The 20,033-nt window shown below is 36.5% G+C and overlaps 5 protein-coding genes across 5 annotated transcripts; 2 read left to right on the plus strand and 3 right to left on the minus strand.

Annotated features, from left to right (window-relative positions):
• Nucleotides 1-285: 285 nt before the first annotated feature.
• GCK72_009960 (uncharacterized protein) lies at nt 286-1,852 on the minus strand (the record flags this gene model as incomplete). Its single annotated transcript, XM_003106051.2, has 4 exons — nt 286-389; nt 1,244-1,373; nt 1,421-1,633; nt 1,679-1,852. 4 exons carry the CDS (start codon nt 1,850-1,852, stop codon nt 286-288), a joined length of 621 nt encoding a protein of 206 aa, XP_003106099.2.
• A 727-nt stretch (nt 1,853-2,579) lies between these two features.
• Nucleotides 2,580-6,549, minus strand: GCK72_009961 (uncharacterized protein; the record flags this gene model as incomplete). The annotated part of the gene is made up of 16 exons (XM_053727620.1): nt 2,580-2,681; nt 2,761-2,903; nt 2,948-3,008; nt 3,111-3,270; nt 4,230-4,345; nt 4,394-4,491; nt 4,537-5,002; nt 5,109-5,237; nt 5,290-5,385; nt 5,474-5,545; nt 5,591-5,756; nt 5,806-5,868; nt 5,928-6,115; nt 6,164-6,332; nt 6,381-6,440; nt 6,488-6,549. The coding sequence occupies 16 exons, from the start codon at nt 6,547-6,549 to the stop codon at nt 2,580-2,582; spliced, it is 2,151 nt and encodes a 716-aa protein (XP_053587197.1).
• GCK72_009962 (uncharacterized protein) lies at nt 3,443-3,736 on the plus strand (the record flags this gene model as incomplete). Its single annotated transcript, XM_053727621.1, has 2 exons — nt 3,443-3,457; nt 3,512-3,736. The coding sequence occupies 2 exons, from the start codon at nt 3,443-3,445 to the stop codon at nt 3,734-3,736; spliced, it is 240 nt and encodes a 79-aa protein (XP_053587198.1).
• Nucleotides 6,550-14,248: 7,699 nt separating the features above from the next.
• On the plus strand, nt 14,249-16,322 carry GCK72_009963 (uncharacterized protein; the record flags this gene model as incomplete). Its single annotated transcript, XM_053727622.1, has 6 exons — nt 14,249-14,325; nt 14,373-14,568; nt 15,151-15,288; nt 15,336-15,509; nt 15,560-16,049; nt 16,102-16,322. 6 exons carry the CDS (start codon nt 14,249-14,251, stop codon nt 16,320-16,322), a joined length of 1,296 nt encoding a protein of 431 aa, XP_053587199.1.
• Nucleotides 16,323-16,596: 274 nt separating this feature from the next.
• On the minus strand, nt 16,597-18,426 carry GCK72_009964 (uncharacterized protein; the record flags this gene model as incomplete). The annotated part of the gene is made up of 9 exons (XM_053727623.1): nt 16,597-16,638; nt 16,750-16,867; nt 16,916-17,043; nt 17,126-17,240; nt 17,289-17,373; nt 17,578-17,751; nt 17,926-18,116; nt 18,164-18,267; nt 18,343-18,426. 9 exons carry the CDS (start codon nt 18,424-18,426, stop codon nt 16,597-16,599), a joined length of 1,041 nt encoding a protein of 346 aa, XP_053587200.1.
• Nucleotides 18,427-20,033: the final 1,607 nt, after the last annotated feature.

A 20,033-nucleotide genomic window follows, 5' to 3' on the forward strand; every position in this document is an offset into this window, starting at 1 on the left:
CTAACACGTGTCAATAAAGCGGGTTTCGCTTTCGAAATTTTCGAAAAAGCGCGAAATTTAATTATTTAAATTTTCCAGGCGTCGATCCAGGACAAAAACAAGAATAAATATTACAGTAACCTGAATACAGCAGTTAGGCTATAAATAAAAAAGCAATTTTGAGTTGTTTGTATATTTTCCTGAATTTCTTTTTCAAAATTTTAAAGACTGAAAACAGTTGAATCCATTTATTTCTCAGTTTGACAATAATTAATTAGGTGTCCAAATGTACGTAGAAACAGAAAATTATCTGGAGATGTCTTCCTCGTTTTCGTCTTCATGCTCATTGTGCAACAGCCACTTCACGTCCCGACCAAACACGAAAACCATACTGACGTTGTACATGTTAGCTGAAAGTTTCGATTATATATTAGTTCGAAGACAACTTCGCACATTTTTTCATAATTCTACAATATAAGAAAAGTAGTTCATCCACCTTTTTTGAACGTTCTGTCCTGCCAATATTTACTAGATTTCTTCTCTTTTCCTAGAACAAAAATCCAAAAATATTGAAAATGTTTGACAGATGTCTCATGTCTTCTTTTTCCCCAATTTCGAATACTTCAATTAAAAATAGAAGATTAGTTGGTCTTCTTTTTTGTTCATTGCACAGGGCGTCAATCATTCAAATTGTGCTCTTCCATGAGTCTGGATGCAATATACACGTATCATTTTTCACATCTTTGACTATTGTTTGATTTATTAGTTTTGTCGAGAAAAAGGGAATCTCAGATTGATCAAAATGAAGAATTATGGAGCATACGTTTATGACATAATTGGAGAAATTGGGAATATGGAGAATGGTTGGGATGTTCAATTTATTTAGAAAGATGCATAGTTGTCAAGGCCCTGCCCGGCCCGAAGGCCCGGCTTCAAAAAATGACCTTTTTCTCCAATTTTTTTTTCGAAATTTTTTCAATTTTTCATCGAAAATGTGACCATTTTTGACTATTTTTCAGAATTTCTGAATGATAGTCGAAAATTTGACTTTTTCGTGAAAAAATTCAAAAAAATTCAAAAAATTTGACTTTCGAAATTATTATTTGCCCTGATTTACCGGGCTCTGATTTTGCTGACAAGGCCCTGCTCGGGCCACAACAATGGAAAGATGCATATCTAATACAGATGTACACAAGTTTTAGTTAAGATTAATTCCTCTTTCATGAAACAATTCTTCTAAAACAAAAATGCATTCCGAACTCACTGAAAACAAATCCAATGAATGCACAGATGTAGAAAAAGTAGACGAGTATTTGGTATCCGATCGACGAATCCACCTGGGAGGTAGTTTTGAGGAAGCCCATGGAAATGATACCGACGGTCATGAATGTCATCTGAAAAGGAAATTAATTAAACAGTTCGAAAAATTCGATCTACTTACCGACAAAAGAAAAAGAATCTTCCGAGTGAATGGATTCTTGAGAAGAAATCTGGAGAAGAACAGGCATTGAATTCCGATTTGAAAAAGAGAAAGAAGGAAAAAGAAGATAGTTCCAGCAAGGAAGATATAGATGTGTGAGATACAGAGAACAGCTGATACACTCTTGTATTCTTCATGGAGAATTTCAAGAATTGAGTCGTCGATTGGAAGACTCTGTGAATAAGAAAAATTAATTGCCTAAGAATTGGGTAAACTTACTGATTCTCTTCTTGCATTGTTAGTATTCACTGGAATGATTACAGTCTGGCGACGAGATTCACGGCGAGTTACATGTGGAATCTCTTCGGACGATCCATCAGTTTCCGAATCTTCTTTTTTCGTCGCTTCTTTTTCTTCACTAGCCGAAATCAATCTAGACAGAATAGCAGGCATCGTTCGACAGAAAGCCTCCTATGAAGTTCTTTCTATTTTCTTTTGAGCTAGCTGAATAAAATGGGCGTGGTTTGAAACAGAGCAAGGAGGTGGGATTTGAAAGAAAAGACTACTGTGGAAAAGGTGGCGATTGGTTCGGAAAAATGGTGACGTCGGATTTAAAGGTGACAGACAGACATTTCATAATAAATTAAGAAGTTGTAGCAAGACTCTTCTATTATTAGACCTTTCCTGATATACGGTTTTTTGTATAACATGAGATTTTTGTGTTACGATGCTTAAAAAATGCCTTCTCAGTTGAAACATTGATCCTTGGCAATGCCAAAGAGTATCACATAATTATTAATTTTGATGATTTCCTATTAATTTCGAAAATCGAGGTGAAAATTGAGCTGAAAATTTCCAACATCTCGTGAACAAAAACTACCGTAGTCCTGAAGCGCGTCACATGAATTCGTTGCCATAAATTGTTGTCAAGTTGTTGAGAGCTGCCATAAAATATGTTCTTTTTGCTTCACCATGTGACGAGTCGCCATGGTGAATCAAATAATACACTTCTCGGGGATGGACGGATTTATGGGAAAAAATAAAACGTATAATTTAAACATAGGGAGCGAGGAGGAAAGAAAAGGACAAAGATATTATAAAACCTGAAGAAATTATTCCAATAATTCTTCCACATACAGAAAAAATAATTGTGACGAGATGAAAATGTACAAAAAGTGAATCAATGTGGTGGAGTACTAATGGAACAAGAGAGAATCGCTTCTATAAACCACTGCTCACTGACCAGATTGTATTTGGCACAATCGCGGAATTTCTCGCCAATCTAAAGTACAATTATTGGGTCTGAGAACAAAAATCTTGTTCTATAAAAATGTGAATACATGAACAATCTGATAACTCACGTCGTGTGTCAAACTGTATATCACGAAGTTTGGTTTGAGTCTTGAATTATGGTAGGGCGCTGGATCCTTTTCATTGAGCAACGTGTCACGAGCCGATGCTTGGCCACCGCCAGAACGAACTATTTCGATGAGAGTTGGTCGATCTGAAAGTAGTTGACAGGTTATTCGAAAATTGAACGAATTTTACCAAGGAAATTGTATTTAGGCTTCGGAATGTAGAACTTGCATCCGGCGAACAATCCCGGTTGCTGAAAAAAAAAAGTTATGTAGTAATAGACAGAAAGAAAACATTATATTCAAAACTTTCTGCAGATAATCTATCGGAATAGGTTCCAAGATACAATCATTACCATTTTAGTGATCGTCTTTTTCCATATTTCAATCGTGTTCTCAAATATTTGACTTTCCATCCAACGGACTTTCCTCACCAAATACGAATAATCATCGTCCACTTTCGATGAATCTGTTATGCATGCTTTCAGCCAATCATGACTCACAATCATTCCGGGTCTGCAATAAACAGTATATGTTCTCAGCACTGTACGAAAATATTATTTCCCATTCACTTGGTTCCCAAAGAGAAATCTGTGAAACGTATAGCGTTCCCATACAGAAAAATGCAACCCCTATAAAAGAGCTCTCGCGGTTCCAATTGTACACTCGTGAGTCTAAATATCACGTAATGAAGCTTTTCTTGGTGAGTTTCTTGCTGTTTTGCGTTATTCCATTGAGTTTTGATCCATATTTTCAGTTAGTCCTTATTTTCTTCGTCATTGGCATCGTCATGGGAGGAAATGAATGCCGTGTTGATTCGGAATGTACTCAAAACAAACTGTGTGTCTATGGGGACTGTCTCACCTCGAACCATCCGAGTGGCCGCGTCGTTGTCACTGATAGAAACTACGACGAAATCTGTGTTCCTCCGTGCCCTATTGGACAAGAATGCGCTACAGGAATCTGCGTCCCCGGAAGTTAAATAACTTTCCTAGTTTTTTTTTTGAAATGAAGATTTTATACATGCATGTCAGAGTCGTACGGAATGGCATTTTTCGATTTCCGGGATCCGGAATCCGGAACCGGAAGGAGATTTTACATTTTCCGGAATACGGAATTCGGAATTGAAATCAAATTTTCGAATTCCGGAATCCGGAATGATTCAATAAATTTGCAAGGCTAAGTCATTTTTCGAGTGTTTTCAATGATAAATAAAATGTAAAACTACTTTTGATGATTAAAACCGAAAAAAAAGTATTATAGTTGTCTTTTAAACTCAAGGAAATTTTTAAAATTTCAACTTCTGGATTCCGGAAAAATTAAACTCAAAAAACCGGAATTCAGAATCCGGAATGCCGAAAAAACCCGGAATTCCGGAATTTCGGAATCCGGACAACTCTGATGCATGTATATTTAACATGCGAGAAGTTACTGTCCCGCAACTACACAAAGACCTGTTTTACTGAATGACTTACTTTACAATTGCCCTGAGTACTTCTCCAATATGGTCCTTGTTTATATTCAGTACACGAGTTTTCGGATCAACTGCAACCACAACATGAGTTTGTGTATTCATGTCTGAACCGATCAGCTGAAAAGATAATTTTAAAATAAATCTGAAGAACAGAGGAAATCTCACATTAATCTTTCCAGGTAGTTTTCGTTTTTCCGAATCGCTCAGCATCTTTTCATCTATGAGTTGCACAAAATAAATTCGAGACTTAGGAGGTAGGATAACTGAAAAATTAAGTTTCAAGCTGAAATGGATCAATTTTCCTTTACCAGGTTGTAATGCTCTTTGTTCAGTCTTGAATTTCTCTATTATTTTTTTTGCTTTCGGATCGTTTTTCGCCAAGTCTTCAGCTGTTTTTCCAACACTGTTACGAATTTTCATACTGGCGCCCTTTGATAGAAGATACTCAATCATGGGCAGATTGCTGCGACGAACAGCTTCGTGCAATGTTGTCTCGAGAGTAGAACCGCCTGAAAGTAGTTTTGTTTTCAGCTTTCTCTGACTTGAAGTTCCCTCACAAGAAGCATTAATGACAGCTCCGGCCTCCACAAGAATCTTAGCTGCTTCCAAAGAGTTATATTCAACAGCCAAATACAATGGAGTTTTTCCTTTGTTATCTTTTTCATTGACACATGTTCCAGCGTCCACGGCAGCTTGGAGTTGAGGAATACGATTATTTTGAATTGAATTAATAATAACGAGTTCTCCACGACGCGTCCCGAACGAACTTCGACGCTGTAAGTATTATAAACTGGGATAACAACTGGGTAGAATCGTCTGGTTTTGAGCCCCTTATTTGCTGTGAGTTGTCACAAATTCAGCGTTGAAGAAAGGAAACTACCTGTTCTGGTTTGAGACTCATTGACTTTTCTCCGAAACTCATAGGTGACTGCGACCTGCGCTCAATGTTCTCCATCTTAACTGAAACTTTTCGACTACGTTTTGAAATAGAAGGTTGCTCTTCAGGTTCCTAAAAACGGGTAAATTAGCTGTTAACATGTTGGCACAAATGTCTACATTACCTCTACTGGTTCCACTTTGGGCGTCTTGATTGAGAGTTGTTCCAGTGATGCTTGACGTTTTGGGAGTACGATTGTTGTAGTGAAGGGATCATTTTCCTGAAACAATTTTTCTGAAGAAGACAATTTCGATCATCAAAACAGATTGCCCTTGTGATTTAATTTCAACTGCAAGACAGTGACTTACATCCTTTTTCGAACTCCCAAATGACTGAGCGTACTTTCCAACGCCAGATGAGTAAGGAGCGGTAGAACGACGCTGTAAACCAATTTGTGTATTAGGATCATCGAGAAACCACCACACCTCAAGGAACGGAGTGAGGAGATCGTTTTCATGCGTTCTCTGTGGAATTTGTGAGGCGAACAAATTGGGTTCAGCTGGCTCATTTTTTACTGTCTTCAGTACGGATGATCGTTTCGGTTTTCTCTCATGCTCAGTTGACGTTGAAGATCGTTTCACCGAGGAACGACTGAAATAACTCAATATAATATGTCGCTCATAGTAGCATTGCAACATACGCTGATTTCACGTCTGCACTGTAATCATGGAAAATGTCCAGTTCCGGTGAGTGTGAGTTTTCTCTGAAAATAGGTCTTGTGAGTAAGCTATAATTGTACGGAATTGCAGTATTTTCTCAAACCTATTCTCCACTTTTGGCACGATTGTTGATTCTTCATCGTTCAATTGTCCTAGTTCGTCTGGCATATGGGTTTGTGTTTCTAGGAATCTGTCGATTGCTCCTTGATTTCCACTCACTTGGTGTGCATCTTTATCAAAAATGTTCTGCGTACATGCAATATCGACTTGAGTCATCTGCGATGTCGTAGCCTGGATGGAAATGGAAATACAATAAATGGGAACAAACGTTCGCCGAACCTTGTCTAAAAGATTTCGAAGGTCCGAAAGACTTTCATAGCATGTATTCAGCATGTGGGCGCCGATAATTTTTGTGGTGTCCAGTGGAAATGCACAAGTGGGGCATTGATGACGAGCTACGGATGAACGTCTACCCGGAATTTTTTGACTGAAGTCGCTGATGCAATCCCTAAAATGAATTCATAAACTATTTATACTTTTCGAAAAACTATCATACCAGCAAAATGCATGTTTGCAAGAAGTTCCAAGGTATTGCAAATCCTTTTTTGTCGTTCTACTGAAATACAATCCTGTATTGACAGTTCTCAAAATTTTTCTGCTCACCATTTATTGCATTCAATTTTTGTCTGAAATTCTTCTAATGCGCGTTTCGTATTTTCGAACATCTTTCAGCTGAAATTTCGGTTAAGAAATTCAAGAGAGAAACTATTTTGAAAATCCCACCGCTTTTATTTGCGCGTCAGATATGTTGTATTGACACATTATGCATTTCAAATTACGCACACAGCAACATTTTAATTATCTTATTTTCACCTCAAAATACACTTTTCAATAATTTCCCACTCGTTTTGCTATTTATAATTTGTAAAAATTGTAACAAAAATTATTCTGGTTCTCCTGTTCCATGATAAGTTCCATCATTTCAGGAATGAGGCCACCAAGCGACTTACTCGACATCATTTCAAAGCTTGCTGAGCTTGAACCAACTATTAGAAAAGGAGCCGTGAGAGAATTAGTTGCCAAACAAGAGGTAATTTGCTTTCAGAATTAGATAGATCTGTTTTAAACACTTCTCTCACTTCAGGAACTCTCTAACGAAGAAATTAACAATTATGTTATTGAACGGCTTATTTCTGGTTGTTCTTCAGCACGTGCAGCCGTCCGCTTAGGATATACAACTGCTTTGGGTACTATCCTCACATCAGAAGCTGGAAAGCTTTGGGATCTCAATAGAGTATTGTCCGTGGCTAACAAGAAAATGGATCTGGCAGAAAAGGTTAGAGTTGATTTAATAAAATACTCAAAAGGAGATATATTACCATCAAATAAATTTCAGACAGTTGCAAGTGGTCACGCTATTGGACACTATTTGATTCTCGTTGCTTATTGTCAATCCAGAAAGCTCAAAGAGACTGAAGTCACTAGTGTTATTGAACATTCGAAAAAAATTCGTGATGTTGCACCAAGTTTGGCATTTTCGCAAATCAGTCTTATCTGTTCTTTATCTGAAAAAGTAAAAGACAGCATTTTCCAAAAGGTAGAAAACATCAAATTTATTTAAAACAAGATTGTTTTCTTAATTACAGAGCGTTGCTCCAGCTGTTGAAATGTATTTGGAAGGGCTGAGTTCACAATTCACCCCTGAGAATATTTATCTGGCACTTTGTCTCCGTACTTCTCATTCTGCTACAGTTGCCAAATACGCCAAATTTGTCAAGAAAGACGGATCTTGTCAGTTTTCGGATGATCAGTATCCGAAACTCCTTGCAGCTTTGAAGGTAAGTGTTTTCTATGTATTTATCGAACAGAAGGTTTTCAGCGATGTGATTATGCAACTCTTCAAGTTTTCCTTCCTCTACTTATCAAAGTATCTGTTGAATCATCAACCTTCGAAAAGATGTATCAAAGTAAGACATAGGATCATTTGTTTATTTTGACTGCTATTCTCAACTTTCCAGAAGTTCTCGAACCATGGGCACTCTCTAGCAATGAAACAAAAGTATTCGATAGAATCTTGAGTATTGTCACTCAATATTTCGAGTTTGGAGGGGAGGTTAAATCCATTGTTGTGGTTTTTACAAAGGAAATTTTGAATCGAATGGAAACTGCCACTCGTGGAAAAGGACAGTTCAGATTAATGAGCAAAAAGGTAAACAGTACTTTATTGGCTATCTGGAATATTGAAAAGTTGAATTCTTCATGTATACGTCAGAATATACAGCTGGAATATGTTAACACAGCAGGTCAAAGATAAACCGGTTTTTGTGATCGTATGTGTCGTTGAATCTGCTTAATAGATTTCCGAAGAAGAGCTTGACAGTCGTCGGGTACTGAAAAAGACACGTAATTGAAATGAAACATTGCAACTTTCTCATTTACATGTTTTGCACTGCTGTGTTAATTCCTCATTTTCGACGCAGTATTGTGATGTAATGTCACATTCAATTGTGCACAAATCCAATACTGGTAACCAGACAGCATCCGAAAATGGGTCACCGCCTGAACTTTTTTGTTTGATTGTCAGTACATATGTTTCATTCGTTCAATTATTTTGACTAATTGGCCACAAAATGACAAAAGTCTTGACTATTGACTGTTCAAGCATTAAATTACCAAGTTATGTCAATCATAAGGACACGAAAACTCACAAAGCTTTGAATTGTGGAATAAAAACTGAGAAACAGACTCATATTGAATTCGTTTTCTAAGTGATTGACCGTGGACGGACATAAAGAAAATGGCAATGAACAGTAGGGAATAAGTTTGAGCAGTGGTCATTTCTGTTAAAGACTGAACTTAGAGAATGATGCGTAGTAAATGAATTATAAAAGAAAAGAAGTAGATAAAAAGGAAGGGCTAGAAAAGCATTGTTCATTGAATACCACAATGAAAAGTGTAAAGTAACGGGATACTGTGTAATAAATACAGACACTTACAGTTCTTTATTGCTTTTTTCAAAGAGATGATGACACATTAAATGACGACCTCATTAACTTTCTGTTATTAACAAAATGATAGTAGTACCAGTTATGTTCAAAACACAAACATATTGATTTTTGACTGAGATGCATTGAAAGACTTTTGAAGGACATACATTCAATTTTCAGGTGGAAGACTTCGCATCATTCATAAAATCAAAGTTCGCCGATCTCCGCGATGAAGAAGCGTATACAACACTGAAAGCACTCGAAAAGTGTGGAAATGTTGATAAAGCTTGTGGAACAGGACTCACTACTGGTCTTTTGTCAAATCTTGGAAAGAAACAGATATCTGTGTGGATCAAGGTAAATAATTCTGCAGTTAACATCCACAACCAGCTGAAATATAATGTTTAGGAGAATCTCACAAAACAAGAGGAAGTTCGTAAGATCGTCACTGCCTTCAGTAATTGGGATGAAAGCTCGCGAGTCACTGTTCTGACTGCTCTTTTGGCTCAAAAAGCAACCGAAACAAGTCAAGCAGTGGTAACAAGTATTATCGATTCTTTGTTCTACGTTAAGGTTTGACTGTATAACAGGTCCACAATTATAACAACCAAATTACAGACTCGCGCTGGAGAATTCGCTTCTATTCAGATTTCTGACAAAAATGAGCAAGTACTTCGCCAACTTGTTGTTGCTGTTCAAGGAGAGGAAGACGTTAAAAAAGCAGAAAAAACAATAGGAAAGGCTAAATTGCGTAAGAAGTAAGCGATTCCCGTTTTCAATGAACACGTATTTATTATATTTGATAGGTCGCTTCTCATTCTCTGGTACGTTACCCGCCTGTGGTCAAAAATCGCTGCCGATTCAGCTGATTCTGAAGCATACGATTCCAACAGCGGTGAAATTTTAACGATTGCGAAAAATGAATCGGATGGAAACAATTCATTGGTCTTTGTTGATTTACTTCTCTCAATTCTTTCACGCGAACAAAAATTCCATCGTACTCCAACTTCATTCGCCTTTGTTCATGCAATTCCAACATTGGAATCAAAAGATTTGAGTCATATCGTTGAGGTATCTACTTTATATAGATTTGTTTTAAGAACCCTTCTTGTTTTTCAGACTGCCATGATGAGTGAAGCAGAGTTGGCTGGGAATGGTGATGAAGATATGGAAGATGAAGAAGGAATGCCTTTTGACGAATCTGATATACCAAATCGAAACGAGAACGACGAAGAAGATAGTGATTCTGATTCTGATGAAGAAGAAGAGGAAGACGACGATGAAGAAAATGAGGTGATTGGAATGGAAATATCTATTTTCAACAATATTAGTTGTTTTTTGTTTTTTAGGCAGTTGATCAGGAGCTCCTCGACAAATTGAACGCAGCTCTCGGAGATGCAGCGCCTAGAGAATCGAGTAGTGATGTTGAAATGGATGATTTTGATGATGAAGAGATGCAGAAAATGGATGAGAGACTTGCTGCAGCATTCAAGGCAGTTGCACCAAAAGCAGCAAAAGAGTAAGTGATTTCGGGATCAGTAAGATGTATTATGATTCGACTCTTTGCAGTAAGAAACGCAGCGCCAAGAATGTTGAAGCACTGAAAATGAAAATTGCTGACCTTCTTCTTATCGCAATCTCATCAAAAGAGCTTAGCGAACAGAACAAAATTGTAAGTTAATAAGATTTTTAAATCTTTTGATTTCATATATTGTCTTTCTAGCAACTCGTCGTTCCTCTTATAAAGTGGGCAAAAGTGGACGCCAAAACTCATGACAAGGTTGCTCAGAAAGCATTGGAACTCGTGAACATAGTTGTTAAAATGAAGGTGAATATTTAGTATTTTTTCGATGATTATGTTTGAAACGTTTTAAGTTCACGGATGTATCCGAGAAAGACGCTCTACAGCTGCTCAAAAATGTATTAGAAGAAGCTCAAACAACGACTAACCTGCTCATCATTGACGCTGTGGCTCGTTGTGTCACTTTCGTTGTAAGTTTGATGATTTTCATATCAATTATGCCTAGTCGTATTTTGAGTATTTATTTACGAACAGTTGGTTCATATTGTCTAACGTCTACTGAAGCTGTAACGCTACCCGTATGAAAAAATTAGAAGTGAGCTTTAAAAAAACAATAGAGATGATTGATGTCTTGTTCGACTGTGTTGGTGTTATTCAATTTTTCGAATTTGCAGATCAAAACTGGCTCTCGAGATGGCAAGTCGATGTCAGCAGGAGTTCGAACTGAATTCCAAAAATTGTTCGAAAGCTATCTGAAGAATGTCGAAGGAAAAGTTCCATCGAACTTCGTTATCCAACCGATTGCTGACCTCCCGTTGCTATTCGTTGATCAACTCGGAATGCTACTAGATGCAGGATTTGATGAGCAAAACCGTATCTTCAAGAGAGTGAGTTCGTCTTTGTTGATGTGCAAATTAATATTTTATTAACAGACTGAAATTCTCGGTGCAACTTCTATGATTTTCTCGAAACAAGTACTTCAAGACATCACAATCAAAGCCGCGATTGTTAAAAAGATTGGAAAATTAGCAGCTTCATATTTCCAAAGTGTTGTTGATTCAGATAAATCCGAGGTTAGTCTAAAAGAAAACCTACTCGAATTGATAAAGTAACTTCAGTTGAAACCACGTCTTTTCGGAACTGTGCTTCAATTAGTTCTCAAAGTGACTGCCTGCGTCCAAAATGATGAAAAAAATGTGGATGCTCTTCGCGAGGCATTGGAGCCGACTATTTGTAAGATGTCGGAAGGCGAAGTCTTCATCCAATTAAAAAAGATCAATCCAACTTGCCATCATGTAAGTCAACTTTTCACTATTAACTTCCGCTTCTTCGAATCCGATGAACAATTTTGATTTTATAGATCATTGGAAAGTCAATTCCTGGAGCGTTCACCTCAATCAAGAAGAGCTTGAACATTGAGAACTAGACCAGAATCCACGTTTCTCTTTATTGTTGTCTCAAATTTTGTTGATTCATTGTTTTATTCCTCATTGTTTTTTTTGGTTTATTTCTGCTCGATATTGTTCTAGTTGTTGATTTTTTGGTTTTAAAAATAAAGTTGTTTCTAAGAGTCAGTGAGGTCACACGAAGCTTTTCCTTCTGAATCGAAACTATATACAGTGTAGAACGTTTGAAATTGAATTCACAACAAAGTCAACAGTTTGAAATACATGTGTTTGCAAAGATAATATTTCAGGAACTGACATTTTCCCTTCTTCATGGTTCCGTGATCATCTGTCTGCATCTCTTCAATCTTCCTATTCTATCACTTATCTCTCGTTTTGCAAAAGTTACACTGATAAGAAACTCGTTGCCAGAAGAATGTCTGCGTCTCTTACTGCCTTCTCAATAGAACGACTTTTGAAAGACACGATTCTGTGCGTCTCTTCATTCTGAGTGATCTCTCCCAATCATTTTTGACAGTTGTTTTGGGTCGCTTTTTAAAAGTTTTCGTGAGATTCGGAGACCCAGAGAAACTCAGAGAACAATGATAAGAGAGGGAAGTGAGAGAATACCGAGAAAGTGGGGATCATTGAACACTTCCGAAAAGAAGGTTACGGTAGACGCTTTTTGATTTCAGAAAGTCACATTTGAAGATGGTTCTGGTATTTTCACTTGAAATACTACAGGAGTTCCTGGAACTTAAGACCATATTTATCGGGTTTCATCTGTATGGAAACACAGTTTCGGCTAGTCTTCAACTTCATTTTTTGATTTTTAATCTAAAAATCCTCAACTGTCTTAATCAGTAGTGAACCGTTCTCATGATTCCCTCAGTTTTCTTTTTTGAGCGCAAGAATCTCTGATCTTCTATAAAGCCGATGCTTACCAATCACCAGATTTTGAAATAATTTCATTTTCCAGTGTGAATCTTTTTCTGTTCTTTCATTTGATTTTTCTGTTTCTGTCTGTCCGAAATCAAATTCTTCAGACAACAAACATCACTTATTAAAATCTCTCCGAAGATTACATTCCGTTTTTCAAAAGATCAATTGACTCATACTGTAGTGGGCGGAGTTTATCAATACCAAAGTATTGATAATAGAGAAAAACTGTTCTTTCAGTTTTAATATTTGGTACCCCAACTCGATTATTCTAAAAAGGAAACATAAGAGACGACAGATATTGTTTACATTACGATGTACGTTTTCAGTGCGAATTGTCTGAAAACACAAAAAAAAACAACCAGCAGTGATACATTTTTTAAAGTTTTAATTTCTGACGAACCTGAGTATCAAGAAACTCGTGATGTGCTCTGATGAAAGGATAAATTTTCTACAATTTTCTTCATATTCAATTCCAAAGAATATTCAAATATCGATGACGTAGACAGATCAGAATACGCACTTAAATCTATCATTCTCTCTCCCTCTCCGCGCGGTCTCTGTCCGGACAAAAATACGCAAACATTGGACTCTTTTTAGTTTGTTTCTTCATTATTATTATAGTTAGATCTGATCATTGGTGGTTGCAATGAGATTTCAGATAGAGATTAGCGAAAGATAAGATAATGAAGGAGACGATGCTGATCATGCTGAAAATGAATGGGTACCGTATCGTTACGATAATTGAGACTTCTGATCAATTTGAATCACCATACTCACTGTCTATCAACGCTCCGGTTTGAGCTAACGACGTTCGATTTTTCGGTGTTTCAAACGTTCCTCAGAAATAGATATTTCCATGAACTCGATCGTTTCAGGTCTCCGTTCTCTTAAACTTTCAGATGAAAAACACATCAATAAACAACAAAAAAAGAATCAATGAACCATATATCAATGTTCATTTGTATATTTTATGATCTGATGTTCGTAAAATATCACAACAGTTAAAAAAAAAGAATCATGTGGACAGAAAATGGGCAATAATTCTTTGAACTGACCAATGTAGAAATCATTTCTCAGAGAAGTTCCATGAATGAATTTCATGGGAAATAATAAAGTATCATTTTATGCTTATAATTCGGTTTTGTTAACTATAATTCCTCAGAAAACCTGTCAGTTTGTTCTACAAATTGTTCTATGATTCTTGTCTAATGAACAGTTCGTTTTGGACTACTGTAGTGAGACAGTGTTTCTATAAATAGAATGTTCTCTTTCATAGACAAGTTCTTCTCTTTTTCGTTCTCTTCTTTTTTTACGATTTCTCTTCCCAAAAGTCTCTATCAATGTATCTTCAAAAGTCATTTTCTTGTTCTCCGCTTCGTCCACGTGAATTTCACACGAAGTAGGCGGAGTCTCTCATATTCTCTGCGTCTCTTTCTCTCCGCCTTTTCCACTTTCTACTATCATTCTGTCATCATTCTGTTCTCTCTCAATGATCATTTTCTCCTTTAATTTTTAACTCACTGAGCTTTTTCTTTTTTTTAAATTTAATTTATGTCATTCCAGAGTCTCAATTTATCAATTTACCAATATGGAGTTGCAACGGAAGCGCAGTTTTAACAGTTCTACAGTATCTCACGATTTCAGAAAAGAATATAAGGGATCCTTGTGAGTGAAATTAAATGATTGAATTCTCATCGAATTCTATATTTCAGTTTGGAAAAGAAAGGAAAAAAAGAGGGCAAGAAGAATGGACTCAAGTCGATTGCCGAGTGGATTTTGACGAAAGCATCTTCCACAAAGAAGACAAATTCATCTGGAACATTTGCCACCTCAACGAATTCATCTTCCCAGAAAAGTGGCGTTGGTGCTAAGATTGTGACAGTTCAAGAGAAATCAAGCTATTTTGATGTAAGTTTGATGATACTGATAGAGGAATAGACAAGAGAAAGAGTACTGTAGATTCCACAGTATTGTAAATATTACTGGTCGAAGTTTTAGTCTTTACAAAATTTCAAACACTTCCCATACTTCATATTTTAAACCATTCCTTCGGGTCACACATTCGTGTTCTTCTCTTTGTGACACAAAATTGGATTTTTCCATTTCTTTTCATCATCAATCGATGTTTGTTCTCCCAATCAAACTTTTATTCGAACAGCTGTCGCATTCCCCCTGTGATTTTGTACCAGTCGATTTCTCTGCTCCGAATTCACGTGAAAAAAACGGGCGGTGCTGGAAAGAAGATTGATTTATTCTAAAGATCAAAATAAGATTGACATCTGAAAAATGCACCTGAATTTTTGTTTTTAAAAGTACACAAATAAAAGGAAATAAAGTACGATTGTCTAGTGTAATTCTTCATCTTTGTTGATAAGGTGATCGAAATCACATGACTTTTGAAATGAAAAACGGAAGAAAAAACAAAAACGAACAAAGATTTGTGATGAAAGAAGATGAACATTCCTAATGAAAAAAAATATTAATTTTCAGTGTGTTCCAAATGAGATTCTCTTCCAAATTCTCGAAAATTGCAAGTCTTCCGAATCATCAACAACTTTGTCGGCTCGTCGAGTTTCTCGTCGTTTTAATGCTTGTATGGATCATATTTCGGAAGTTAAAGTTAATGTTGTGAGTTATTTACGGGAAATTGAAGTATTTCATTAATCTCATTTCAGCTTTCTCGACTCGTAATATCTGGTTTGGGAAGAAAAGGAATTGAGATGAGATGGGTCAGTTATGAAGGACAAAAGACGAAGACTACTGTTGTTCCATGGAATATTGTCCGATCATCAAACAGTTCTTTCGAGTTCAATTTCCGAAGTTTTTCGATTCAAAGAATTTTGTTGAAAGTGAGTCAAATATAGGCCACCATACTTGTTTCAAACAGTTTTTTTTTCAGAATGTACCACTTTCCGATGAATTGATCGATTTTCTTCGACGTCTGTTTCAATTCGCAGATATCTCAAAATTGATTCAATTGTCGTTGTCTCAAGTTGACTTCTCCTCATGCAATTCGTTATCTCTTCATCGTTTTCTTGCTCCATTAACCAAAAGTCTTGAAATATTCGAAATAACTCAATGTAATGGAATGCGTGCGGATTCAGTTACTGATGAACATTTGGCTCAATTGAATGCGTCAACAATTCGACGAATTTGTATTGACGGTGTTAAATTTGCATCTGGAGCAACGAGAAACCTGGATATTGGAGATGGAGCATTAAGAAGATTCGCAAAACTTGCAGCATTTCCAACAATGATTTTGGACAGATGTGCAGTTACAACAAATACAGTTTGTGATTATACGAAGGAATGGTTTGAGCAGTGCAACGAATCAGAAAAACAACTGAGAAGTCAAGTTTGCACAGTCAAAAGATGCCCGAAGGTGAAGGGTGAGTAAATCAAAATTCTGATATTTTTATCATTATTAGTATCTTCTTACAGGTTCACAATTTGAATCAGAGTGCCGTCGTCGTGGTCTTCGATGCAAAAACCGACGTGGATCAGGATCTTTGACATTATATAATGTTCAAGAAGAGAATACGAAACGAGAGTTTACGATTGCTTTGGCTGCTCTTGAAGATAAAGAACTTGCCGAAAAACTCAAAATCACTCCTCCAGATGATCCGATCAGCTGTAACCTACTGACAGTTCCTTCCTTATAAATGAGATCCTCAGACTAGATTTTCCAACGTTTTGAAATTATAGAACATCCCGAACATTTTGGGTATGTGTTGTTTTTTTGAAACTATCATTTTTATCAACCTCTTGTATTTGTACTTGTATTTTTCTTTTCGGGTGAATTCGTATAACGTGTTGAGCAATTTTCATAAACTCTTATACAATATTCATAACGGTAAAATGATGTAACATATGGAATTCACTTAAATTAACCAGTTTCAGAACGGAAATACCATATACTGGAGTGATTGATTCCAGTTATTTGTGACTCTTCTCGATTTTTCGAATGATCTTGTCCTTCTGAAAAGTGGCATTATTTTTTAATTTGAAGCGAATAAATTATTTGCTATAAATATAATAAAAAGAGGAATAATAATATTTTCAACATGATAAGAAACACTTAATCATTACCTTTTCCACCAAGTAATCTCTATATTGTTTCCAATCGACTTCAGCCACGTCGGTACATTCCCAATCGTCGCCCTTCCTTTCGACTTCAATCATTAATGGCCGGAAGACGTAGTTTTTACTGAAAAAGATAATGTTTCAATTCAGAAGCAAGGTAGGAAACTCATACCGTTCTTGTGGATCTTTGAATGCAATCCATTCATCGAGACCTTCATAACCGAAATGTTCTAAGACTTTCTCCATAGCTTTTGTTTCAATATTAACAAAAAGTTGACCAGTCGGGTCCATTACTCGCATCTGTAAATCAGAAAACAATAGTAATCAAGTAAGATTATAGGATATGATTATTTTTAAAATTACTAAAGCAATATTAACTAACCCTCGAATATATAGAAGTTTTAGTTTTCGCTCTGTCGTCTTTACAGTTCTTGCAGTCTTTACGTTTCGAGCTCGAGCTCGTCAATGTAGAAATGAGGTTGTCGCAAGCAGTGCATCTGAAAAAATGTATTTTTTTTAATTGGAAGAGAGATGAAAGACAATACTTGTCATAGATTTCCAAGTTCAAATCGAGAATATTGACCCGGACAGTTGCTTTTTTGATTTGTTCATCTGACAGCTCATAAATGACTGAAATAGAATGATGAACATTTAAAAAAAATTTAAACTACATCTTGGTGTAAGACAATAAGGTCTTTCGGCAATCGAATGTCGAGTGATATGTCGTCGGGCTCCGTTATACTTGTTACTCAACAGTTTCTTGAAGTAAACTTCCGTGACAGTCTCGGAATTATCTAAACGAAAAGATGAGTACTCATATAAAAATCAACAAACCTTTTTTCTTAATTTTTGCATCGATAAGAATTTTGTCACCAAATTTAATATCTTTTCCGCATTGGTAAGGGCACACAGCGAGGATCTTTGGTGAAGAATCGGTCTCTTGAAGTATCAATCGCATCTGATCGCGCTCATATTCTCGTGAGACTCGCATAACGTCGGCGTGAATTTCTGTAATAAGGAAAAAATTCTTATCCAATCCAGAAATTACCGTATAACCTATAATAAAATGAGACTATTTTCTATTTTTAAACGCTCTCTGTGTGTCCTAGTAACAGATGGGTTCTTCAATTTGAACGGTACTTCTATCACAATTTTCACGGGAGCTTAAATATGGAGTCTCACCTATTCTCTCCTTTCTGTTTTTTCTGTCCTTTTTATGTTTTTTGTCCTTTTTGTGCTTCTTGCTCTTTTTCGTTTTTGAAGATGCCGTCGGATCAACGCTTGTAGCCATTGACTTTTTCGGAGGAGGAGCATCGAAACCTTCAGTTGAGTTGCTCGGCGGACGCTTCCTGACATCAGAAGTAGTGCTCGTTCTGAAAATTCGCGCTAAATATTTAAATATTAAATTTTGAAAACTTACTGATCCCTCCGGAATGGCGAGACAAACGCATTGGTTCCATTAGTTTTCGGACGAATCAGTGGTGAAGAAAATGCATTTTTGGTGGACAATGATTTGATGTCATTCTATGAATGTGATTTTTTTAAAGATAACTTTTCAGTCAAAAATTTGCTTTGTCGTTTTGTCGACTGTCCACTCACATTTAACATTTTTTTTGACTTGTCGATCGATTCCTGTTTCACGTCGATTCGGACACCAGCGGCAGTTGAAAAGACCGGTTCCATCGATATCGGCGCACCTTTTGGTTCATCGAAACTGTCCGTTTCGTGAAAGGAGCCATTTTTATTGAACCTATATTTTAAAAGTTCATAAAATCAGTAGGCATGAGCGTTTTCGAACGATAAAGTAAACATTTACTTACTTTTCGCTTACTACTTCACTCATTTATTTATTTTAACAAGTAATACCACGACGATTCGATAAGAAGATGTTCTGTAATACAAAATATCAACTATTGTTTTGAATAAAAACGATTATGAGGTCAAATATAGGAGAATAAACTAACGAAATTTCTCGGAAGGGGTGTGCGCATTTAAATATCACAGTAATTTTCATTCATGAGTGAAATTAAAAATTTGGAAAAACTGTAGTAATTCTGATTATAAAATTGAAAAATTGAATCATAAATTTAAAACGAACCGTTTTTCTAATTCATGGTTCAACCGACATGAAAACTATAGTTTACTAAATACCCTCATTAAATTTTCAGTTGTGTACGGGGCACAGTCCTTCAAAGTGATAATGCGCACAACAGACATAGCTGGCGCGCTTCCCGTTTTTTAAAGTTTTGCGTCGCCTCCCTTTAAATTCTACCGTAACCCGAAATTCAATTAATTGAGCTTGCGAGCAAAATTACCGAGTTCTATGATAAAACGAGTGAATTCGTCGAAAACAAAGGTGTAGAAGTGATTATGTGCCCATCAAACCTTGAGATGCAGCTTTTCAACGCCAAAAAGTCAGTTTAATATTTTTTTGGAGAAACAAAAAATTTTCAATTTTTCAATAAAAGTGCATTTTTCCTGCTAATTAAGTCTTTCCAGTTGCTGTTATGCTATTTTGAAGCCTTTCAAGTACTTCTAGACCAAAAAATTAACAAAAAACAAAATTTGTGGAAAAAAGTTGAACTTAAAAATTGATTCAATAATTCCAGTTCTGGATATTATAACACGTATTTACGCTTAAAATGTTCGCAACAGTCATCTTCATAAATGTTACTAAACGAGAAGAAATGAAATCGCTCCAATTTTTCGTATTTCTTCTGAAAGTGGCAAAAAATGGTTTTTTCAGTTGATTTTCTTTAAAGTCTTTCAACTTTTTTATTTTTTGACAATATGAGAGAAGATTACAATCAAACGATGTATTTTTGCCCGCTGAACATTTGTTACTTCTTTTGAACCAGCGAAAACGCTGAAATTTCGAGAAATCGGTGAATAATTGGGTTTTAAGCTTAAAAACGAGAATCGCGCCAACGATCGGCGCAATCGCGCTCCGCCGCGGATTATCACTTTGAAGGACTGTGCGGGGAAGCGTGTTTGCACGGCCCCGGCAAGGGGCATCAGAGACCCCACAAATTCCGAGGAAAAAACTCCTGGGAAACGAACTCCTAAAACGAACGCGAAGCGCGCTGATTGGCTGCTGAAATCCTAATTAGCAATGTTGCGCAACTGATTAGCCAATCAGCGCGCTTGGCTCCGCCTTTTTCCCAGGAGTTCGTTTCCCAGGAGTTTTTTTTCCTCGGAATTTGTGGGGTCTCGGGCATTATGCGAGTGATTCCATTAAATTATAACATTTTCTGCCCGTTTAATTCATCCAAGTCAGAATTACTGAGTAA

Source organism: Caenorhabditis remanei, chromosome III, assembly GCF_010183535.1.
Source record: "Caenorhabditis remanei strain PX506 chromosome III, whole genome shotgun sequence".
In the NCBI taxonomy this organism is placed as follows: Eukaryota; Metazoa; Nematoda; class Chromadorea; order Rhabditida; family Rhabditidae; genus Caenorhabditis; species Caenorhabditis remanei.